General features: G+C 39.0%; 3 protein-coding genes across 6 annotated transcripts in view; all 3 read right to left on the bottom strand.

The window, feature by feature from the left end:
- VCAM1 (vascular cell adhesion molecule 1) overlaps window positions 1-15,570 on the bottom strand; it is a 41,990-nt gene extending 26,420 nt beyond the window's left edge. Inside the window, exon 1 of the mRNA XM_054285649.1 lies at window positions 15,521-15,570. The gene's annotated coding sequence lies outside the window, so the exon portion shown is untranslated. The remainder of the gene's footprint in view (window positions 1-15,520) is intronic.
- GPR88 (G protein-coupled receptor 88) lies at window positions 14,824-16,572 on the bottom strand. The gene has a single exon (XM_054286111.1). It carries the CDS (start codon window positions 15,892-15,894, stop codon window positions 14,824-14,826), a length of 1,071 nt encoding a protein of 356 aa, XP_054142086.1. The 5' UTR covers window positions 15,895-16,572.
- A 2,382-nt stretch (window positions 16,573-18,954) lies between these two features.
- CDC14A (cell division cycle 14A) overlaps window positions 18,955-25,885 on the bottom strand; it is a 48,915-nt gene continuing 41,984 nt past the window's right edge. For 3 of the 4 annotated variants that reach the window (XM_054285919.1, XM_054285917.1, XM_054285918.1), the window contains one exon: window positions 18,955-20,718. In XM_054285919.1, the coding sequence (XP_054141894.1) occupies window positions 20,689-20,718 (30 nt within the window). In that variant the 3' untranslated portion in view covers window positions 18,955-20,688. The remainder of the gene's footprint in view (window positions 20,719-25,885) is intronic. The other variant, XM_054285916.1, reaches the window with a different exon arrangement.

Raw genomic sequence — 25,885 nt, 5'->3', positions numbered from 1 at the left:
TCGTGGATGGCATTCAATGCTTATGAATATGGAAAAATCTTGCATTCTGGCTATTTTGGGAGGATCTGTAGGGGCCCTTATGGTACCAGAATTTCCTGCTTATAACTATTCTTTCTCAGCAAAAACTTAATCTCTGATAGATATTAGTCCTTTCTTTCTTTAACTTATGCTGGAATAACTCTTGTATTTCGCAAGACTTAACTAGAACTGAAGGAAAAAGGAAAGGAATGTATGTGGTCAAACTAACTCCTGCTTCAAGCAAATGCTGCAGCCAGAGCAGGCACAGAGAGGTGAGGCTCTTTCCTCTGGCTTGTTATACCGGTTATGAACATTCTCATCTTCTTCTTCTTCTTCGTCCTCTCCTGTGCTGGAGTGTGGCCACATTTCTCTTCACAGAGAAAAGCAAGGCACGACTTCCCAGGAATATTTCTGAGATCACATTCTCTGAACCTCAGAGAAAGGAAAAACAATTCCTATCTCATTTGCTGTGCCTGTGTTGTGCCAAAGCAGAATGCAATATGGAGATTGTTTACCCAAAGTGATGGTGTTTTGTTTCCTTGGCCTGTGTGTGTCTGTTGGGACTGTTGGCTGACAGTCACAAGATTCTGTGCAGCTTGGTGCAGTTGTGTGCTTGACAGATTCAGTTTAGATGTAATGTAATATAGTGTGATATAGTATAGAATAATATAGTATAATAAAGTAATTAATTAGCCTTCTGATAAGATGGATTCCTCCTCTTCATTCCTCTCCTTTGTTGGGAGCAAAAATATCTACTATACTGGACCAAGTGGCTTTTAGACATTGCTGCTGATAACAAAAACACTGCAGCTTAGAACTTCAGTACTACTCAGAGAGAAAGCAGAGAGAAAAAAAGCAAAAAAAGGGTGAGGGGCAAGTGGGAATCTTTGTCCTTCCCCCACCCCCTGGGTTCCAGAAGGAAGGCTGCAGCTCGTGCGTGAGAAACTTTGGGGAACCTGTATTCAGTCCCTGGGCGGGCAGGCAGACAGGGCCACCCCACATAAACTATCACAGCAATATCAACAGCTGCAACAGGAGATGAGCAGGAGGATGTGTGTCTTTCCACAGGCTGACTCTCAGCTGCAAATGCAGTCGCAGGTTTGGGTCTGAATCCCAAACTCAGGCAAGCAGAAAAATGGTCTTTCAGGCTCAGCTCTTACTCTGTGCTCCAGCTGCCTTCCTCAGCAGGCAGCCTGATACACTGTGTACCTGAATCAGGGCAGCTGACTCTGGGTGTCTCTGAACACTGAGCCAGCACTGGGAATTTCTCCTGTGATTTGCAATGGAATACAGCAGCATATATTTACAGATGATTGGAATAAACATAATTAATTTGGGACCTTCCAAGGATGTTAAACACATTAATTTACCAGAAACTAATTTTTATGGCAGAAGAGTGATTTTCAAGTGACTATTGCAGTATAAACGTATTCATAATAATCATCTGAAAATTCTAATCTGCTCTTCAAATCAGTACACTGTAAAATGCCATGTCAATGAAGAGCCTATACAACATCCCATTAGAGTGCTGTATATTTCTAATGCACTCCTGGTATTTCCAAGAAGTTATCTTTGTTGTAATAAATAATTGTTGATTTATTCAGAGCAATTAACAACTTCAAGAAATGTTAATGCTTTCATGTACTGCCTGTCTTCTGCTAGAAGACTCACAAAGCTCTAGGCCTATTTCAAAAACCCTGCTTGGACTTTCTGTGAACAGTCATCAGCCAAAATTTAACTCTCATGGTACTTTTAGTATTTTATAAACATATGGCCCTTAAAATACACTGTTTTGATTAACTATCTTGTGAATAAATTCGTACAAGGATAGTGAAAATATGCAGTTTCAATTTGTGATAAGCAGCTTAAAAATATTAATGTTTAGAACATTTTTTAAAACAAATTCACAGATTCAAAGTACATTAAATTTATCAACTCACGCTATCTTCAGTTAACCTATGACACTAAATCCAAAACCAGTCATGCTGGATTTCTTGCTGAGTGTGCCTATTTAGTGGCTGTTGCTGCAATCCAAAATTAGTACTTTATTTAGTATCAGCACTTTCTTGAAAACAAATACAAAGTTGACAGTTATTTTTAAGAATGTGCTGTATCACACATTTAGAAAACACAAATAATGCCAGCAAACATGAAGGAGATGTATCTTATAGAAAGTCACAGGAAACAGAAATCTCACAGAACAAAAAGATCTTCCTATCACCAATAACTAGAATTTGGACCTGCTATTGTTTATTTAAAACATAGGGAACACTCTGCTTCCTGTCACTATAGATGTATTTTGCTCCATATACAACATGACCCTTGACTTATAATAGACATCAGAGAACTCCTTGGCTTCCATTCAGTTTAGCCACTATAGACTGAACCTGTAGAAGGTTCAGCCAAAATCCACACTACTTTAAAAGGATTTGACACATCATCAGAAAAAATAAAATATGAGTTTCCTTGAATTCTAGGAGGAAAGCACTTGAATGGCAAAAAGCACAAAAAAAAGAAAAGGACAGAAACATTGCCAGGTCAGACAGTCCTGCTCCTTGTTGCTGAAGCAGCACAAAGCAGAACTCCAGCTGTACAAGTACTGTATCAGCCCTCCTGTATTTCTCAGGATTTTTGAATGTTGAAACCTGCAGTGAGTTCTCCAAAGTCCAGGACCAAATGGCAAACTGCATGGTACAGTCCCCACTAAGGAAAAAATGTGTGATTCCTAAAGACATTATAAATTAAGGCCAGTTTTTAATGCAGCAGCAGAAATGTATGGTTAACTAAGGACAAGGCTCATGATCTGCCACGTCTGAATACAAGTTGGAGGAATGGTCTTCCCCTTCCTGGGTAATTTACAGCACCTCTGTTTTCAATGCAAATGGGCAGAGCAGCAAGAAAGTGTTGTCTCTAAAAGGTGGTAACAGAAATAAGAATTTTTCACATGTTGCTGATAGAAGGGAAAGACTTGGTTTATAATTTCCTCTGAATTCTATTCCTAAATCCCACCTCTTTACCATTTTGTTGATGGAGGCCCTTAATGTTTCCCATCTCTTGGGAAGCATCATTTTCCCATTTAAACTTCAAATACATCCTTCCAGTATACTGGTACTAACTACAGGAGTTAAAAAGGACTCTGGAATCACTAAATACACAATAAAGCAGGAGTTGGCAACTTCAGTGTAGCTTGAAATGGGAGGAAGATGTAAAAAAAAATTGCTGCGAAATGAATTTCTTTTTTTTTTTTCCTTATTTTTAAACAGATTGCCATGTTAGAAGTAACTGGTTTTTAGCTAAGTTAAAGGACATTTTTTTGCCACTAGAGGTTGTTCCAATAGCCTTCTACTAGGTTCTTCAAATTTGCAATCCCACTTCTCCCAAATGAATATGCACCTCCCAAATGAATATGCACCTACCTCTCTGCACACTTTCTACAAACTTTTGAACTTCCTCCACTGTGCCTTCTGCCCACAGATGATTCCTTCTCTTCTAGTCACTCCTGAAGCTTCTTCAATAAACTTCCTGTTTTCTTGACAGTGTTGACTATGTCCATTATCACATTTTCACTTCCAAGGAGGTGTCTTGTTCTCCCATTCCTTCCGATCCCATTTTCTCCTCTTTGTTCCAACTTTGCTCTGTTTGTTTTCCTGCTTGTTCCTTAACACTGTCCTTGTAGGCTTGCAGTTCTATGAATTTGCTTTCACATGCTGTCTTGCAAATTTGTGAGCATTAAAATTCTGGAATTATATTAAGCTTTTAAAGTCATCTTGCTCATGCTTTTTTGCTGGATTTGCAGAAGTTCTGCAAGAGTTTTCCTAGCAACTACTAACCTTGAAGCTTTCCTGGCGTTTCCAAATTATTTTCATGCTCACCCATACCTCTTCCTGTCACATTAATAATATACTGAACTCTGTAGGAACAATATGGTATTTTTTTGCTACCTTCTGCCATGATAAAATCCTACTAAATCAGTTATTTTTTGCATCTCTTCGTGACAGATGCACATTTGTGTAATCTGTACAGCACTACCTCACCTCAACTATTGAACTCCTCTAAAAAAAAGGACTATTTCTTTAGCAAAAGATTTTGGTTCAAATATAGCATGCTGCAGTGCAGACCCCTTCCCTGCATAAGCAAAAGATACAACTGAAAAGGCCTAGAGGCTGGCTTTACTACAAATGCAAAGTTGCTTCTCTGACAGGGTTCTATTTACTTTAAATGTTGAGATTTCAAAGTAATTACAAATTAAGACCTCCCCAGACTTCCAAAGCTCCCAGATGTTTTTGTTCATTTGTTTTGTGTTTTTAACAACTTTGACATTCTCTTAAGCCATTCTTTAGCTTAGTTTACTGTCTGCTTGCACAGACTTTCAGAGCTTCCAGATGTTTTTGTTTATTTGTTTTGTGTTTTAATAACTTCAACATTTATCTAAGGAGTTTTTAAGCCTAAACTGCATATTTGTGCTCCTAAATAGTAATTACTGGTTAGGTAAAGGCTTTAGTTTGCCTTGCAGTTTTAATAAAAACTACATTAATATATTCTTGTCTGACTTCCATTTCAAATGGATGAATTACATATATTTGTTAACTAAAAAATAGTAAAAAATAGAGATTATAGAAACTGACATATCATAATGAAAATAAATGCATATAAAGACAACTTAATGAGTGTCTTACAATAACTACCCCAGATATTTGCTTGAATGAAATGTATACTTTGGCAGTGTAAGCCCCTTTAACTCTACTCTTAAAATCATTAAAGGAAGGTTTAATGAGTGCTTCAGGGTGGATTATTTTTCCCCTCTAGGTTGCTGGACCAAATCAGATGAATGTGTTGATTTTCTCTAATTGCACACACATGGTACATAGCTTATCTACTTCCATAAACAATAATGTATATAAACAGAAATATCTGAGCATATGTTTAAAAATCACAAATATGTTTAAGTTATGTTAAGGCAATGATGCATAAACTATTTCTCACAGTTTTATCTGTGTAGGCAATCTTAAAGCCATTTTACATCTGCTTTCTTTTTCATGTTTATATGCTTAAGTCTGTTTGTGTTATAAAACACAAAAGGTAAGTAATTGTATAAGCCTGTTCTCTCCCTAATTCCACTCTAAAAATTCTGACCCTGTTTTTGCTGATATTTATTGAATTCCAGAGGCTTTCTAGACCAGCTAACTCACACAGCTTCACCCTGCTCACCAGCAGCACATGATCCCTTTGGACCATAGTGCCATCTAGCTTCTCTTTCCCTGACCTCAGTAATTCCATGTGTGGAACACAGCTGAGTGATGAAGCAAAATAAGGGCCAGGGAGAAATCATTAATAGAATTGTCAAGTTAGTTGGTTGTTTATCTAGACATACAGCTGAATTATGGGAGCCTGACAATAATCCCCTCTTTGATAATCCAAAAATGAGACAAAAGCATGTATTTTCCTTTGGAATAGGTCTTATTGCTGCCCTTCAAAATGGGAAAATCAACATCCTCACTGATGCTCTAGGCAAGCTACCAATGCCTTTGGAAAAGCTCTGGCACCATACCAATACTAATACACACCTCACAGGACAGCAAAGACAATGTGGCTAAATCCTTGCACATGGCTGAAGGCATTTGTTTCCTATAGAAAAATCTCTGCTTTCAAAGGAGCAAAATTTGAAGAGACTTGGAACATTCCTTGAGATGTCTAGAAAGGAAAAAGGCTGTAAAAAGTATCTTTGCCTTCACATGACGTGGTGGGAGGGTAATGGTCTTCCTCGCATACACATGGAATCTGAGATCCACTCAAAGACGCCTGGGTTCCATTTGCCTTTGCAATATATGCAGGACCTAACTCTATGCAAGCATCAAACAAATCCAGTTCCTTTAATGAGGATATAACTTAAGAGCTGCAATGGTAGAACAGAAAAAGTCTCTTGCAGGTCTGGGTCTGACTCATATCCTTGGCAGTTTCTGTTGGGCTACACAAGATCCAATCTAGTTTGCTGAATCTTTCTTTCTAATTCACTGCTGTGCTCGTTACTATGAGGAGGGATAGATATTTCCTGCTGTGTCCCATGAGCATGGTTTGCTCCTCCAGTGGCACCATTACATGAACTTCTTACTACTGGAAAGCCAAGTGTTTAATGCTGTTAATGCCTAAGGGGAAAACAGATGAATCTTCAAACATTAATTTCAGAATGAACATCAAGATAAAGATTTTCCATTAAATCCTAGTAATCAACCAAAGCTCTCAAATGATCAGGGTATATTAAGGCCTTAATCCCTAAATAATTAACAAATTAATTGAGATTCCATTGGTCTTATTCCTTTCTGCATAAACCACCCTAAGTCTGTGAAGAGATGAGGATAAATGAGTTACTGAGTGTAAAGGTGGCACAAATGTGCAGCTCTTAGAGAGATGCAGGAGTTGGGGCCTTTTGCAATGGCCTTGTATGAGGGAGAACAACTCAGATCGTTGGCTGGCCCCTGTAAAAGAGCAGCTGGAGCTCAGCTGCCTCCTTGCTCCCAAAGAGCTGACAGACACAGCTGCCTGCACTGGGACAGCTTCCACCAGCATCACACACCCTTGGTTAACAGCTACAGACAACCTTGGCACCCCTCAATGTTTTTATGGACATTCTTGCCAAAAGCTTGTCCATAGACTATCTGAATAAAACTATTTCTACAACAGGTACCTATGCCAGCCCAAGAATGGCTGGTACAAAACCAGCTTTATACACTTCTGTTTGAAACCAAATATTGATATAAAAATATTACCAAATATTTATATGACAGCAGTTCACCAACTAAGTTCCCAAAATCAATTAATAGAAAACAGTATTTCACTATAGTACTGTGTAAGTGATGAAAATAAGAAATAAAAGAACACTTCAGTATTTCTATAGGTATCTCATTTAAAGATATAAACTTGTATGGGCCATTCAACCCTGATTAAGCTGATCATAATTGATTTCAGGTTACAGATAAGAAAAACATATAATCAACTATTTTATTCATTAGGTTAACATAATATTTATAGTGTTAGATGGCACTAAATGAGATAATGGCTACAATACTCTTAGTTTTACATGTAGTGGGTTTTTATTCTGAGTTATTTGCTGCACAGGTTGCATTCACACAGATTCCTCAATATGCTTTTCCTAGAACCTTTTTTACATTTGGGAAGAGATTGTTTATACATTTGTATACTTATGAAACATTACTTTTTCCTTATAATTAAATGAAAATTGTCTCTGAAATCTAAAAGAAAATAGGTGAACTAAATTAATAAAATTTGCATAAGCTACCAGATAATGACTTAATTTTTTTTTCTCAGAGTTGTGCCCTCCATTCTACAGAAATCAGACCTATTTTATCCTCTGGGAAGCCACACTCTCTCTGCCACCCACAACCTTGTGGAGTCTTGTAAACATGTGTCTCCCAGGAGTCCTGATCTCCAGGTCAGCTTCTGGGCATTAGGGCTCACCAGCTCCTGACATGACAGGGACCTTGGGAGGAGCAGCCAGGACACCTGGGACACCACGTGCTCTGCTGCAAAAGGGTATGGGCCCATCTACCACTCTGACACACGCTGCCAAACAAAGATTATTTCTCTGAGCAATAACTACATTTTAAAAATATTCCTAAATTCCCAAACTCAGCCAAAGGGATGCTCGTCAAGGGATATGAAGCTCTGACAAGTTTTGTCTATCTCAAATGAAATAAAGCCATAGTTCAAAAGGCTGCATATTTTGTGATTAAATACACATGTATGTACATGTATGTACATAATTCTTGCATGTTGATAACTTAGTAATAAAATATCTTCCTCTCAACAGTCTCAAAATGTATTTGTGTTTGGGCTGATACCAAGCATGGGACACTATCATCTCAAGGATTTTTTTAGCATAGTATGACTACATTGCAGAAGGGACTATAATTATAATCTTGACATTACCATAACGACCGTGGTTGCTATCAGGTGACAGGTATTATATAGATAATCAGTAGACAGCAATATTTAATGATGCATGAGATAAAAGAAAATTAATTCATGCCTTTAATTCAGTTCAGAGCCATCATTTGTTAAATCTGCATGTGACTGTCCTAATCCTATTCATTTGTACATAACAGTTACATTAAACAACAAAGAGCCAAGCAAGATATCTGCTGTGAAATTCAGAGAACTTATATTTACTCTTTCTGTACAATGAATATCTTTTTTACGTTTCTATTTATCTCTATTTTAACACAATACAGTTCTACTGCCTTGATTTAATTAGCATACAAAAAAAAAAAAAAAGCTAGTAGCCACTAGCTACCAGTGAAAGGTATAAAAATGTCTTTATTGAAATCAGATGGAAGCAGTAGTGAGGCTGGCTATTTTTTCCCCCTGTTGCAACCTACCAACTCTTTCATTTAATCTGTCCTAGAGAAATAATGCCACAAACTGAGAGAAACTAATCTAGAGTAAGGGGAGATGCTCTGTTGAATGAAAGAGGGACAATTATGCTCACTGGAGGAATGAATATGACTGAACATTTCAAATCCTACAAGATTTTATCACTACCTTTATAAAAGAGGATTAATTGAAAGAGATATTTTTGTGGAAAAGGACACTCCTGAAATGAAGCTTTTCATTTGTGTAGATGGCCATGTATGAAATGCAACAGAAGACAAAGGAGGAATACTCAAACATAGATATGAAGCAGCACTACTCACATATCTTCACAATATTTCTGGTTACTAACTCTGTGCAAACCTTGGTGCTTCTGTCTCCACAGCGACAACACTGCTACAGCCATCTCACTGAACCTTAGAATGGAAGATGCAAAGTTTATAGAGAATCACAAGAACAGTGTTTAATGAAATTACATCAAACTCAGTGTCAGAGGCTCCAGGCTGAGAAGAAACTGGATATCTCAGCACTGTGGTGCACAGAGGTAAGGGAGACAAAGGGGTCAGAAACAAACATAGAGGATATGGAAGACACATGAAGCAAAGTTCGCAATGTTTTATAAAACAGACTATTCATCAATTCATCCTTCAATTCATCATGTCTCTCAAGCTCTCCCTTTCACAGTTTTCCTCTGTTGCTAATGCTCACTTTGTTGCTTTGTGACTAACATTACACCTCCATCACATCATCAGCTTCAGAACAGATCAGGAGGGATGCAGCTCTTGCCTGAAGCATAGCTGGGTTTTTAATTCTGCCCTCAGACTGCCCCACAGCAGGTGAAGACAGCCTGAACCCAAGGCATCTTTGGTCTTAAGTGAAGCTTTTCAATAACAGCAGCTCTGTTCTTGTTCTGTGTGCCCTGGCTCTTGAACCACCAGAGCTGATTCTGTCCAGTAAGGATGAGATTTATTTTTCCTTCCTTTGTGTTTCTCTGGTAATTAATACTAATTATGCTTTTCATCGGCTTTCAATTCTAGAGCAGCAGGAAAACTTTGGAAGCAGGAGTGAATCTCACAGTACAGAAAAAAGAGACATTTAAAGGATGCTGAAAAATTTTGGCAGAGGCACATTTTTATTATTCATTATTTCAACCCATTGTCTTACAAGAGGAAAAGTTCAGCATGGTGAAGTCTAAGGTGCTACACAGCTCCCTTGATTGGCTTGAGCTCCCCTTCCAACTGGCAGTTTGCTTTCCCTCTGAACAACTCAAAAGCTTGGCTCTACACTGAAGACAAGCCTGATGCATGGGGTTGCAGGTTAGACATCCTGCAGTTTTCCCTGAACTCCAAACAGCTAACCTTCCTGGAGTGGTTATTTTGCCTCTTCAGAGACCCAAAGCTTCAGGCAACAAAGCAGCCACAAATGTTTTTTCTCGGGATTGTTTCAAGTTCTTTATTTTCAGGAATATCCATGCAGACTGGGTGTAGGGCAGACTGCACAGGGACCTTTACCATATTGAACTCCTTGACAACAAACAGGCAAGGTGGCCCATGCTCTTCAAGCAGAGCTATTTGCCTGTAAGGTCGTGTTTTCCACACCAGAAGAGATCAATAGATCACCATGTCTGGTAACAGATTGTTTTGAATATCTGCATAAATGTGCTTATTCTGTAATGGCACTTTTAAGTTACTATGATTGAACTCTTCAGCCAACAAGATTTTTTCTCCAGCCTTCAAACTATTTTTAAATTTTTCTTTCATATTATCCTTTTTTCACACAACCTTACTCAAATGCAAATATCTGTAAATATAGACAAAAAAAAATTGTCCACTGGTCTGCACAGTAAAAGCCCAACTTCAATACCTACTCACCCTAAATACAAATTTAAGTATGTGGGATTTGTCCATCACTTCTTTAGTTTCAGTTTACAACTGTCTCCCAAAACTTACCCAGCTCAAGCAGTTGTGCCCTGATCAGCAGAATCAAGAACTTTTCCCTTAGTGAAGAAAATGACAGAAGATACTGAAGAAAGGGGAAGAGAAGGAAAGAAAATAGACTATTACCCTGGTAAAATGATGACAGTGCATGGGAAGGATTGACATAAAAGAGCAAAAAAAAGTAGCTTTCTTAGAAGTTAAACAGTCACGAGAAAAGCTATTTTCGCTGCCATCTGAGAAAGGGACTTCTGAATTTAAAGAATATTGCAATAATCTAGTTATGTGATTTAAGATTAAATAGAAAGCTAAAGTATATGTTGTCACTTTTTTCTTTAATGAAATGCTACACTTAAATGTCTTCATTTGAAAATAATCCGTATGTGGGTTTTTTTAAAAATAGCATCTACTTGGTAGTTAGGAAAAAAAGGTTCACAATGTGCTTATGGCTGAGTGAATCTGGAGGTTAGCTAAGATGTTATCTCCTGTCAGTGCTTGTCAGTCCAGCACTGCTGTTGAATGCAGTCTCCACAAGACTGCTGATGCAACTCATACCTTTTTTGATTTCAGAGTTTAAAGAAAATTTGATGGTGTATGGAATGCTTTGTTAAAGGAAGAAATTGAAAATACAAGTGCATGTTTTTATTTATTAAGAAAAGCATAAAATTGTATTTCCTCACATACAAAGAATCAAAGAATCTGAGATGTTACATTTATCATAATCCCAGGCTCTTCTGGCTTTCAGATTTTTTCTGTGTTGTTTCTCAGGATCAAACTGTTAGTGCCCTTGTCCTGCCTTCTTCATATCCCCTTGTCATAATTCCCCAGCTTCACATTGCTGCCTGTACTTTTTACACACCTATTTTGGAGGCAATGATTGCCCGGTTTTGGTGGAGACTCATATTGCTGTAGGTACCTAATGCCACAAAGCAGCTCTAGGACTTTTTATAACTATTTTGAATTAAGGGTGACTTCAAAAGATTGAATCCAAACTCTAACTTCAGGAACACCCACTGCAAGCTATTTTCACAAATAACCCATGCCTCAGGGTGTTGTTTTGAAGCATCACAATTTTACTTTCAAAAAGCAGGTCCCACATGAATTTCTGCGCGGGCAATTCACAAACTGAGTGGCAGATTTATTTGGGCCAAAATACACCAAATGGCACTTGTCAAGCACATCAGTGCAACTGACCACAACCCATCCAGGCTGTTACTACTCCTACCTGCTCTTGTTTCCAGAAGCCCTGAGAAAAGAGCAAAGGAACAGGCAACTATTGCATGTGTACTGTGGCTGATCTGCACTACTGTATCATTACTGCATCATAAATTCAATGCTTTAATGAGCTCTCACCTCCCATCTAAAGCACATGAAGGCAGCTAATACATGTCAATGCCAGCCAGTCTAGGAAGGGCAGCTTCAGGCCATGCTCACACAACTTGCTTGGCACAGCACCAGAGGAAAGGAGCAACTCAGTTCAAGCAAACCTCATTTGAATTGCTGACAGGATTTTCCATCATCTTCATTTACACCTCTTGAAAGAGTGTTTGGTTGAGACATTTTAAAGGACATATCCCTTGTGTCTGTAAATCAGTTGTTTGAGCATGACAGAAATTCACGTTGAAGAAGAGTCACCATTAAACTAGCAGAGGACATATAAACCTGTAAATTAAAGCATAGAATGACAGAAAGTGAGAATGAAATCCATTTCCTTAACCAAGAAGCAATGCCACAGAACCAGGAGAACTTGAGCCAAGCCGAGCTTCCATTGCAATTTACCACAGAGTATTTACAAGGTGGAAATACAAAGATTATGGCTGTAGAACAAGGCATACAGGACTTTTCAGAGCAGAGAAACTGATCTTGAGACAAATACTCTTTCTTAATTACTTTAAATTCATTTTTTTCTGCGCAATAGGTCACCTGAGTATATTAAAACAGTCAAATATTTACAGTCAGATGTAATTACATCAAACTTTCCAAGGGATTTCCAGGTGTTTCTGGAATTGATGCATAGCATAAGAATAGCTGTCTAGAGTTTTGTACATCATAGCATTTTTATACACGTTTGTATTTTAAAGGTGGTCTATATAAAATACAGGCATTTCAGATTTAACTTGCATGCTATCTCACAAGGGAAGAAGCCCAGAAGTTCCAGTTATCTGATGGTTTGGACATTGAATTTGGAAAAATGTTATTGCTTTCATTCCAGACTAATGTGTTCCATAGCCAAAAACAGGGGAGAGGCATTGTCTAATTTTTTTATCTTAGAGTTTGATTTTTTTTTTTTTTTTTTGCTTATGGGCCCAGTAATGAGCTTTGCCAAGTGTCTTGAGTTCTTTTAGCTATGGTGGGAGATGCAATATGCATTCTTCTGTGGGTTCCAGCCTAAGGATTATTTTGTAGTTGAACAGGGTCTTACCCTTGGGTGGCCCTTGGTTGAACTTTATTTTGGAAGTGCACCAGCACATTTTCCAGGATTGGGATAGATGAGGTCGAAGCAGTTTTCCTTCTCCATTTGCTCCACAAAGACAGCTAAAGCAGAGCCATTGTGATTAGGATGAGATATTACAACAATGATATAGGGGCTCCTTCACTCTCCAAGATACGTGCACAGTGTTAATAAAATCAATCTTGCATATCTTATATGTTCAATATTTCCTTGCTGGCCCTCTGCATCTTTCTGGTGCCATCACTCAGAGGAACACTGTCTCCAATATGAAAGAAGAAGCTTTGTGTAAAACTCAGACTCAATGAAACTTGTTTTACTTTCCCACAGGTACTTGAAAGTGGCTAAAGCTGTTTTCGAGATGTTCATACATTTTCTGGATGTCAATTAAAGAAAAAAAGAATCCTTTTGAGGTCTTCATTCTTTGTGTTTTTCAAATCCTGATCTTAACAAGTATCTCTTCTGTGATTATGGAGATTTTTTTATGCCAGGAAACAAAATATTGGTATGGGACTTCTAGATACATCACTGTATCACAGATACCAAACAGGTCTTAGTCTTGGGGAAAAAATTAAATTATTCCCTTCTCTTAAAGCATTTTCTGTGAAAACTCAAACTCAGCAGGTAAAGCAAGCAAAGTGTGTGGGGCATTATAAAATATGGCCAAAAGGCCTTTTATATTATTACCTATCATGTGTCTTTTCCTTGTTATTATCCCATCATTAAACTACTCTCATGAGAGCTCTAAGTTTGTGTCACCCAATGCAACAAACTCTTGTGACAAAGTTTCCTACCCTCCCATGGGTCCATTCTTCTCGAGACAGCACAGCTTAGGTGATACTGCTTGTGGATGCCCACGGATTCAGAACACAACTACCTTCTTGGAGACGCTTGTGCCAGAAGGCAAACACAGCACTAAGTATCATCACCATGAGAACAGCAGCAACTGCCTTGGAAAAGAGGAAGGAGGAAGTCAAGCAACGGAGAAGGAAATAGAAGGATTTTAAGAGCATTCCTGGGAGGAATGGGCCTGCAGCACTCACCACCACAGCTTCGGTGTGAGGAGCTGTCTCCTTTCCAAATGCCACACAGAATCTGTTATTTTGTATCTGGCAGAGGCTGTGAAATCATACTTCTGCAATAATATATTTAAGAGAAATACAACAAACTAGTAGCTGAACAGGTGACAAGGTTAGATGGACAACACCAGCTTTCATATTGCATTGTATTTTACCGAGTGCCCATGGGCAGAGACCTTTGTTAAAACAGGCCTTAAAAAGCTTTCAAAACAAAATATCCAAACCAGATCACCACAAAGGTGTGCATGTTTTTGTTTTTAACAGTTTCCACAGACAGCATCATCATGGAGTTTGCCAGAGAAAGCTGAAGGGGGGTCTTGCACGGAGCACAGAGATCAGGTATGCTGGGGAAAGGAAGCAGCTCCCGGTGTCTGTGTGCGTGCGTGTGTAATGAGACACCTGCCAGTCCTTCACAAACGAACCTTGTGTTCAGGGAGCTCACTTCAAAGAATGAGCTTTTTTTACTTTAAATGCTGAAAGAATTATATCGATTTTATAAAAACAGACTTGCATATGTCTCAGAAAGAGCTGTCTAGGTGCCTGTCTCATACTGAAATCTTTAGAGCATAACAACAGTTACGTGCGTTGCCATATTTACCGGTTATCCCAGATTCCTAAATCCAGAGCTTTGGCTGGAGTCCTGGCCGGCTCCTGGGGGCGGACAGCTCCGTGCCGGGAGCGGGCCTGAGAGGGGCGGCCGGGAGATCCCGCCCCAGTGTCCGTCCCGGTGCCTCAGGGAGGCACCCGCCGCTGCCGGGCCGTGCGGTGGAAGGGGGAGCGGGCAAGAAGTCCGTGGGGTCACAAAGGAGCAACAGGAGGGGAAGAAGCGCTACCGAGGGCCGGGGCAGCTCGGCGGCCCGACGGGCGGTGCCGCCGGCGGGGGTGGCGCAGCGGCCTGAGGGGCCGCGCCCTTTCCCGCGCGCGCGCGGCCCCGGGCTCCCGGCGCTGCCCCGGGCCCTCAGCGCGGCGCGGCCGCGGCGCTGGCGCTGCTCCCCGTGCCCCGGCGCCGCGGCAGCTGCGGGCAGGGCGGGGCACCGGCGGGGCCCGCGGCGGCGGCCGAGGGGCGCGGGGCGGCGGCCGGGCCCTCGCCGCGGGGCAGGACGGAGCGGGCCGCCCGGCGGAACTCCTCGCTGCGCCACGTGTAGAGCAGCGGGTTGAGGGCCGAGAGCGAGCAGAGCAGCAGCCAGCTGGCGGCCTGCAGCGCCGGCGGCGCCGGGCGCAGGAAGAAGCCCAGGAGGCTCACCCAGACCAGGGGCTGGGTGCCCAGCAGGAACACGCAGCAGAGCAGCAGGACGGAGACGCTGCTGAGGCGGCGCTGGGCGCGGCGAGGCGGCGGCGGCGCGGCGGGGAAGGGCAGCTGGTGCAGCAGGTGGAAGTTGAGGACGCTGACCCGCTTGGCGCTGCCCCGCACCCGCCGCACGATGCCGAGGTAGCAGTGGAGCAGCAGCGCGGTCTGGCCCAGCACGGCCAGGGCGAGGAGCAGGGCGGTGTAGCGAGAGCTGCCGTCCGACTGGGCTGAGCCCAGGGTCCAGAGCCCGGGCAGCAGCGGGACCGGGAGCAGGGCGAGGGCCCAGGAGAGCCCGATCATGCAGCCCGTGTGTCTCCGCTGGTAGAGGGCCTGGTACACGCTGGGCAGCTTGGTGATGAGCACGTACCTGTTGAAAGCCACCAGCAGGTGCGAGGCCAGGGAGACGGTGAGGCCGAGGCCCAGGAGCCCCCCTCGGAGCAGCCGGTACTCCGCCGAGCGAAGGGAGGAGGAATTGGGGGGCAGCAGCCCCAGCACAGCCTCCTGGGGCATCCACAGGGCGCACACGCTCAGGTCTGCCGCGCAGCCGTTCACGATGAAGGCATTGCTGGTTGTCTGCAGCTTCTTGAAGGAGAAGACTAAATAGATGACCATCACATTGGATAAAGTCCCTGAGATAGCTAAGACTGCGTAGAGCAGCGACAGAAAGATGCGGGTCCCGGAGGAGTCCTCCCAGAGCAGCAGCAGAGGCGAGCTAGCACTCCAGGAAGAGGCGTTGGGCATCTCGCTGAATGCAGCTCAGTTTTGACTTCGCCCTGTAAATCCCATCCTTGTCTGGGTCAGAAGTTCTGCTGCAGGAGTCCTCACCGAGCACACGGGAGACTGTGCAGCTGAAGGACTCTAAGGCAGGTTTCAGTCATACAAGCTGTAAGGTCCAGAAAATGCTGTTTGCAATAAGGATCCAAAAACCAGCAGTGTCCAAGGCAGGTAGGCAGCAAGAGTGTCCACAGATTGTAGCTGGTGAAGGTGGGTCCATAGGGAGGCAAATGGCTGTTGGCAGACCAGAGCACGACTGAGGTTTCCGTCGCTGTTAAAACAGCAAAAGCAGCAGCACCTTGCAATCGGCAGCAGAAAACGGCAGCAACTGATACAAAGCTTTGCAGTTTCTCCTGTGCCACAGTACGTACACTGTATATCATTCCAGGAAGATTCAGCCCTTCCACTCTTCATGAATTATTCAGCAGATTTTCAACTTGTTAAATCAAGAAGGAAAAAAAAAAAAAAAAGCCAAACCCTATCATGCTCCAGAAATACTCCAACTACACAGTCTGACTCTTTTCTCTCTGCCTTACCAGTCTTCTGGGTCTAACCCATTTACACAACTTTCATTTGAAGCAAGGTTTTAAACCAGTATCAGTCACTCCTGTCTGAAATACAGTCCATAAACTGTAGAATTTTTTCTGCTTCATACTCACTTTTTAACAGATTTTTTTCTGAGTTAAGAATAAGCTCAGTATGCTTCTGCAATTTTAGTTAATTTTAGAACTGGTCTATAATAACAATATGCTTTCCAAATGAAATCTTTCTAACACAATAAATAGACCAATCCTTGTAAGACAGTACTTATTTGAGGAAGCTGGTTCTCAATCTATCTGAACATTTTACATCTCTTCATAAACCTCAGCCTCTCAACCCACAGGAAAGCCTGCATTGCCACCCTGCCAGAGGTGAACACTGGTGTTGGTGAGCACACAGATAACACAGGATCTGTGTAGTATTTGAAAAGGGTTCACTCCAGAATTAGTTCCTGGAGAGGTGAATAACAGCTCCTGAGGTGGACCAAAAACTGATTGAAGAGTAGGCATTAACAGTCCATTCCCAGATGGAGAATAATGCATGGGATTCTCCCAGGAACTCTACCCTGCTTTACTCAAACAGGGACAGAATAGTAACTGTCCTTAACCTGGACAAGACTTAATAAGAAACTCAGTAAGAGAACTGAGATTTGCTTTGAAAAGCTTTCCAGATACGGAATGCTGGTTAATTTTGTGATGAGCTCAAGAAAAAAACCTGCTTTTGCAGGTAGGTTAGGTATAGGCTACAGAAGCAAGCAATCACAGCTGGTAAGGTACTATCTGTACCAGAGACCTTCATAAGGCATTTTTAGACATTGTTTAACTCCTGAAGCTGATAGCAATACCAAAAGAATGTATTAGGAGGTAGTTATAGTTGCAATGTACATTTTTTCAAGTTAAAAAAAGTTAAATTGTGTGGGTTAATGGATGTTGCAATACAGCATATCTTTTATTTGATAAAAAAGGCTCATGTTAACAATTGACAGAAATATTGATCCAAAGGTGGATTCGTTACAAACATGAATATCTATGTTCACTTTTAATTAATTAGATGGCTCATGTGCTTAAGGTTAAAGACATGCCTCAGTGATTTACTTGATCAGGCCCTTAATTACCATATTTTTTGCCTGCTGCACTTTACAGTGTAGATCTAATCAAGTGTCAAACCTTTTGAGGCCTTTCATTGTTTAGTTGTCAGTAAAGAACAGTTATTATAGAAACTAAAATCCTCCTCTTTCTGCAGTACTGTAATTGAAAAATAGTCTCCGAATTTGTAACAATACCTCCCGAACTGAAAAGCTTCATAAAGCATAGTTTAAAAAGAGATTATGATGATTAACTGTTTCATAAGATGTTAGCCACAGAATATTATGCCCTGTAGAGACCTTTAGGTTTATTTGATCCATTCATTCAGGTTTTGAGAGATCTTGTGCACTACAACTTACTCTCCCAGAACCAGATATATTCATATTTGAAGGAACAGAAATGGTAAAGTTCAAGGACAAGTGAACATAGGATATAAAATAAATTTCAGGCTATTTCTTAAAAGCTACAAGGTTCTAAAAGGCCTTCCTGACCTTTTACTGTTTCAATTTTTTTTGTTGTTGTTAAGAAGTTGATTGTTGCAGAATACTGACTTATTTATGAATAAAAAAAAGTTGTACATAAGCTGGTGTTTATGTATTTCATCTAATAAATCAATAAAAGTCTAGAAAAAGACCAAAGGAGAGGTTGATTCCTATGTACTAGAAACCTTTTAATTAGCTGTTCTTCCTGTATATTATTTACTTTGCACATCCAAATCACCATCCATTATTCATCCATATGCAGTTGCAGAAGCCTTTTGTTGTTTTTTTTAGATCAGACTGTCACCAGAATTTGGGCAACTTGGAAAGCATCCACTTTATTGCCAGCTTATGAGGCTGACAGGCTAATCAATAAGAAATAATCATGCAATGCAACAAATTTGCTGAAAATCAGCAACAGAGTTAAACAAATGTTAGAACCATTTGTGATTAGTTTTGAATCGAAGGAAGGCCAAAAAGCCATAGAAAGCTAAATGGTTTAGATTCTTATGGACAAAGAACCTCCTGTTGGTGGGACTAAGAGACCTGTTGCATATGCAAAAAAGTCAAGGTATATTACACCTGTAACAAGGGGCCTCAGCCAGAAAGGACTCCTCAGTTCAGACACAGCTTTGAAATCACTGTATTTTGAAATATAATGCCATCATCATAATATCAACATGTTGATCAAATACCTGGCATTATACAAAGCATAAACATAACCAAGAAAGTTTAGAGAGATTGTTAAAAGAGGTATCTGTCTTGCTAATGGCCTTTTGCAGTGTTATCCTACTTTTAAGTACATTACATGGCTTACAGGAAAGAAGGTGACTTTGAAAAGTTATCTTCAATTAGAGATCAAATCATCAAAAGATCTAGGAAAAAAACAAGAAACAAGGAAGCTGGCTTATACAGGCATTTTATTATCAATTAGCTGTATATATATATATATCTACATTTCAAAGTTAATCAGTATTTTATTAAGGAAAACTATTTATAACAAAGTAAATGAGAAAATTCTTTATGAGAGGTAGAATTACCTTATTAATCTAGATTTCATATACAATATATTGTATATATATACACACACATGCTACTTTGTGTGTATATGTTACATATACACAGTCGCAAAAATGTACAGTATTGCATGTTAATTTTATTCAGTGATTTTGATTTTTATAGCTGCTCTTGGTATTGCTTTTGAACACTTTCAGTACAACTTTCCATAGCAATTGGTGATTTCATCTTTTAAGAACTGATGTAGCACTTAACTTCAGTTGTAAAGCAAATGCAGGGTATTCACATGTCTTCAGGAACAAAGACTGACAACTAAGTTTTATTTTTAAGTTTCTGCTGCTATTGGAAAAACAAACAGGTAACAAATCTGTTTTGGTTTTGTCTTGTACATGAGGGGAAAATAAAATCCTCACAGTTGCTTAAATTCTTTTCCTTACCATGCACTTGTGGGTTCTGAAAATTTTACACATGATCTTTAGTACCTCCCTGTAACACCATTTCATCCTAAGCCTCATTCCTAATCACAGCTGACTGACCTGACTGTTCCACAGAGTAAAGAGCATCTTTACTATGACAAAAACCTTCCATGAAAGGAGGCTATCTCAGCTTAACAACAAATGTACAGGTTTACAAAGCATCCAATTGCTAGAAAAAAATTGAATGTATGACCAACATATACTGTGTGCTGCTAAGGAAATTGTACACATACTGCCAAATACAGGTTAAAATCATGCAAGTATGCAGTGCTACCTAATTCATTGTACATTTTTACCAACTTCAGTTTGGTCTGCCTTCATTTTTGCAGCATATATTGCATAGCAAAAGTTAACACTCCACATTGAAAACAAAGCATAAATCCTTTAAGAAATTGAAAGAGCATTAATTGTACAATTCAGTCATCACATAAATTACTTCTGTGTTGCAGTAGAAGATGTAATTACATCACATATCAACAAATATTTTCCCTTTATTTTTCTTTCATTCTGTTTCCTTAAGAAACATTAGCAGCCAGAAATGGAAAGCACACTATGTATCAAGTGCTTTTACTTGATATTGTAATAACAAATCTCTCACTAGTTAGACTTCCATCCAATTACCAGAAGACCAATTAGTAAAAAAGTAAATTACATTAGGCTCTAAGAAATAATGATGGACCCATAAAACAAGAAAAATCTCTTGTTCATAGAAAAAATTATATCTTTGATAAACATGTACAAATTCTTTAAAATACACAATTTTGTAGCAAAGTAGACCCTAAATTAAAATATATTCTAGTTTTTACATAATTTTTATATATAGTTTACCAAAATATTCTCTTAATACATATTTTAACACTGTACACAAGTTAATAAATGTCTTAATGAAACTCATTAGAAATATATTCAAGCTGTCTCAACATAAAAAAATTTAAATTTGTATATAACATGGGGTAGTAATTTCCATAAATTCAACTTCAGTGCATCTGCAGTAGTCATTAACAATAAATTTCTGCCCGTTAAGAAGTCTCCTCTTGGTGTTAAGGAATTAATACATCTTGTATTGAAGGTTCCTCCTTTTAATGAGCAGCTTCTTCAGTTCTTTTCCATCACGAAGGACATTGATTTGAAGAGCTCAGCAGGTTTCACCAAAACAGCAAGGCCTTAGTACTGAACATACCCAGACTGAAGGGACTGTGCAGAGAAGAAAAACTGATTAAAACTTACTGGAGAGGTTTTATTTATATATATAAAACATATATTATTCACTTAAGGAGTGGAGGAAGGACAGAAAGGAGGAAAATAAATGAACAGAGTTGGGGGAGAAGACCTGAATCTCTACATAGGTAAACATGAATAAAAAGAAATTAAAAGCTGAGTAAAGTCCATCAACTTTGCTATATCTACACTTACTTTTCCAAACCAGTTTCTTGAGAATCTTAACAGAAGTGTTACAAGTCCTTTAAAATATCACTGCTACTGCAGTTGAATTGTTTCCATTTATCCTGAATGAGAATAATCCAACTGCTACTGTAAAAGTCAGCTTACTTTAGATGTTGATTCAGATAATGACACAGGAAACACATGATGTAGCTCATTAGTGAGGAAAAAAGCTACATCAGTAATTACACAGATGCATAAGTTTATGTATCACTACCAAAACCAGGTGAAAATGAAGCACTGCAAATGGTTCATCTCGATTAGTAAGAAGTCAGTATAATTAAGACAAAATCATAACCTGCTCTACTGTATTTATTTACATTTCTCTTTCTACTGAAGTCTAAAGTTTTATTAAAAATTTAATCAGCTTAGACAGTATCCAGTTATTTTATTAGCTCCTATACAGATGTGTTTAAAAAGTCATTCTGATGAATATAAGCCTTGTACAGTGATGAGCTGTCCCAGATTAGTATGGTTATAAATAAAGAGCAAATAAAACTCCAAATGTATTTTAAAACAGCATCAGTTCTTCAGCATTAGAGAGAATTACTGGAGACCAACATGACTCCTAAGACAGACTAGACCCTCACAGTCTTCCCTTCCATTTTCCTACTATTCCTCACTAGTCATTACAGAAAATGCTCTTTGGCACCCATAATGAAACCCATTAGTACAAGTGCATAATACATTTCTATATAGCTTTATAGCTCTAACTAATATCATACAACTACTTTCCCCCTATATTTTAAGTCTCAGTGTATATTTTCAAAGTTGTCTTTTAAATGCATTTTCACATCTTGAAGATTTGAGACCATCTGGATATTCTTTCCTAGGCAGAAAAGTGCTGTCAGCATATAGATTTGAATATCACTGACTTAAGGTCTGGTTTTAGTAAGAGCAAGGCAGAAGGAATAGCCCTTCATTAATGAGCACTTGAAACTTCTCTCTTAATGATCCCCAAAGGCTTCTCATTTTCAGAAGTGCATTTTAACAACTGGAAAGATTGTTACACTTAATTAGTGCAGTATTTTAAATGGATCCATCAAAACAGAATCCCAAGTAAAGCTGATTAACAAACATTTTTAAAAGGCATGAAGTGTGGTTATATACTCTCATATGTTGTACAGTAATAATTACTTTAAGCTTGGACAGATGAAAGATGACCAGAAAGCACTTTACACTCTTCAAACCAGCAAGTGTCAGTTACAAAGAACTGAGAACACCAGTCCTTCACTCAGCAGACAGCAGTAACCAGCAATTCCACATCATGATTTCAATGAAAGAAGCAAACCATAAATTAAAGATTCTGAAGTTTAAACTGCAATTCTTAAAATTGTTAGCCATAGTAGTAGTAGTTACAAAAAAAAAAGGGGGAAAAACCATCAAGAAAACACATTAAAACCACCTAAATATCCAGCAGCACATATTGTGTGGAAAGAGGATAGCATGTTTTGGTAATTTTCGTTACCGAGGGGTAGGCACAGTTTATTTACTTTCAAATGTAGATATATGTTTTTCAGAGTGTTCCCACCCCCATCATAACTCCACTTCACATCCCTATGATTTCTTCCTAATGTCTCAAAATCTTTTCTGAATACAGGGAAATAATTAAACAGCATTTTTCTTCAGATTAATCTATGTGACTTCACATAATTTTCTATCACTAAAAACATGGTAATACCTGTAACAACTGAGCTATTGTAAAGTATACATACTCACATTTGAATTTGAAAAATTTAAATATAGCAGGAGAGGCTTGTTGTTTTGATGTGTTTTTTCATTTTTAGAAAAGTCATTTGTGTTCAAATCTCTTCACATGTCTAAAGAGATTGACTGTAAAGCTTCAAAGCCTGTAATTGTGGTTTTTTTTCCTCGTTTTTCTTTTAAATCTTTTTGAGGAGTTTTCTGTTTTAAAATTTACATTTGCCATGACTCAAAGTATGGCCTATGCTTCTGAAAGTTTCATTAAAAACAAAAAAAAACCACCTAGTCCATTTTTACAAGTAATTTGCTGGATTTAATAAAATCTTATGTGAAATTGAGTTAAAAATAGAAGGGAAAAAAACCCAAAGCAAATTGACTGCTGAATTGCCAAGACAAGAGTATGAAATCAGTTGATGGAGAAGAAATCTCCCTGTGCATTCCTCCCATGCCATGTCAAGCTTGCCGTTTTATACCCAAGTAACAGACATTTAAACAAAGAACTAAGAATTAGATGGTTTCACTACAGTTAAGTATATCTAATGAAGTTTATGCTAAATTAACTGGTTAGATTACTTTCATTTCTCTTCAAAAGGAGGCACAGAAAGCTTCCTGGGAGAGAAAATCAGCACCAAATCCACTGAGGCACTAGAACTGTATTTGCTGATACAGCATTGTAGGACCAAGGCAGCTTGAATTTGAACTCTGTTTCAGGACAGAATAACCCCACAGCATTTAGGCCTATTTGTTAGCACTGGAACATGCCCTCTCCCCAGATAACTGCAAAAATGTAACTTAAGTTTTTGGAATTGTGCATCAACTCTCCCAAAACACTGCTGCAATAGGAGTGCTGCTGCAGGCAAGAACCACTTGTGAATACACAACCACTAAACCAACTCAGGATGCATTAGGGAAAATGTACACATGCATGTGAAATCTGTGGGTCTGCTCAATTTACACATCAGCAAGGTGCACTAGTGCTTGGTTTTTGCAAAGCCTGTCCTATCTACATTAATGGTAAGTTCTTATTAAGAAAAAACATGTTACAGGTAAAAATGATGTATATGAATTTTAAAACACTGCCAACACGTCTCAATTTTTTGGCAATGTTTCCATCTTGCCAGTTTCCATGACAGCTATAGAAGCAAAAGGTGACTCATCTTAAGACTACCCAGTTACAGATTCTCCAATAAAAATACATTTTAAAGAGTGATATTTGGATTTAGAATTATTTTAAGAACAAAGCAAAAATCTTATAGCAGTACCTTAAGTGTGATTATAGTTGAAGAGAGTAATTCTGCAAATGTTATTGTGAGACAGTGTTTAATCAAAACACACACTTTGTAAAATAAAATATTTATTCTATTTACTGGAACATCAAGTTTTCTCTTTTTTTTTTTTTAAATCAAGCTTTTCTTCTAGTTCATCAGCATAAACACAATGAAGTGGATTATAAGCTTGCACTGATGAAGGACAACACCATTAGAGAAAAATACATGTCAGACAACAATAGTTACAGTCATGCTTATTTTTTATTCTTTCTTTTTGTTAAGTGGAATGTGGAACAGCAGTATTAATGCTGTTTCATTGCAAAACATTGCAAAAAAAAGATCAGTGAATAACCTTCTCTCCATACTGCAGGAAAAACTCACTAAGGAGTTTAGTGAACATAAACTAGAACAGGAAAATTGCTGTGCTAGCCATCCCAAAATGCTCCTGAACCACTAGTGTTAACAAAGACAGATAAGTAAGAATGATAAGGTGATTTTCTAAAATAAAAGCACTGCATGATTACAGCTGTTTAGCTTAGATATCTAACTCAGGGAAGGGAGATTTTGGCAATTAAGAGAAAGGGAATTAATCATTCAAGAGTCCTTTGATGAGCTAAATGAATAAACAAAGCACCAGGACATGTAATAGACTTCTGTCAGGTACATCACCTGATGTGCTCCAATTAGAAAGAACACAAACACTGCAACAAGCCCAGGCTGGGCTGTCACGACTTCAAGTAATTTCAGCATCTAAAGCAGTGAAGTGGAAATGATGAAAAAGAATTCTGCTTTTAAAAGAATTCTGCCAGAACTGGTAGCTTGATACTGCTCCATGTTTTGCTGATGAGCTTCAGACCACTGGTAAGTGCCACCAAAAGCAAAACAGCTGCATGTCAGGGGCTGAAGTGGTAAGGAAAAACCAATCTTCCTTGATGGGTTAATTGGTCCCAGAAGAGGAGGGGAGGGGAAGGAGAAAAAAAACCCCAACCAACCAACTAAAAAGAAAAAAAGATTATGCTTTTCCAGAGTTCCACATGAAAAAAAAAAATCCCAAATCAAACCAAAAATCCCTCCAGGAATGCAGGACATGAGACTCAAAGTAAACAGAAGTCACTATCATCAATAGCAACAACTCTTTTTCTTTCCCCCCTCCCCCTCAGCTCCCAGTGCATTACAGTCAAAAAAAATAAAAGAAGTTATGTAGTTATGAGCAGGATAGCACTGCATAGCAGCTGTCTGGACCAGAATGATTTAAAAAAAACTAAAGAATTTGAACACTTTCCAAAAGGATTTTTGAGCTGACTTGGCTTATCAAAAGAAAATCAATTTGAGATGAGTAGCATGAGATAACCCCACAACAAGAAAATAAGACAACAAAGGGCTATAACACTGACATAATAGATACAGAAAGTTCCAGGTTAAAAGTGAAATAGTTTTAAGCATGACTCTGTTCAATCAGTGGGACTAAGCTTTCAGAAATATTATGTTGCCCTCAAAATAAACCATCTGTATATTTTCCAGTGAGCTGCTCACTACCAGACAGAAAGCATTCAGAGATTAAATGATTGAAAAACCTACCCTTGTCTCAAACCTCAGGACATCACAGTGACTGCACTCAGTCAGTTGTGCAGAAAATGGGGAACAATTCAGTGCACTCCTCTGTGACAGAGAGATGCACAGGGCTACAGGGTACATTTAGAAGCAAATGCATTAATCAGAAAATGTGTTTTCATATCTGAAACATACTCCAAACAGTAACATTTTTTAGCCATTATATTAAAAGAACATTACTTCACAGGTAAATCAGAAACTTGCACTTTGCTCTGTAGACTCTGCATGGCATGGCTTTCTAGGAAATGCTGTTTTTCATATCACACCATATAATATATAAAATAGAGTATTTTTAGCTCACTTCACTCTTCAGAGAAGACTGGAGAGACAACCTTGTT

This window comes from Melozone crissalis, unplaced genomic scaffold, assembly GCF_028551555.1.
Source record: "Melozone crissalis strain CALT ecotype California unplaced genomic scaffold, PUWL_Pcris_2 ptg000045l_1, whole genome shotgun sequence".
Taxonomy (NCBI): Eukaryota; Metazoa; Chordata; class Aves; order Passeriformes; family Passerellidae; genus Melozone; species Melozone crissalis.
Note: the sequence above shows the minus strand (reverse complement) of the source record. Positions and strands in the feature narration are given on the sequence as shown.

Coding starts and splice junctions, on each gene's coding strand:
- GPR88 (XM_054286111.1), bottom strand. CDS start 15,894: ATGCCCAACGCCTCTTCCTGGAGTGCTAGCTCGCCTCTGCTGCTGCTC.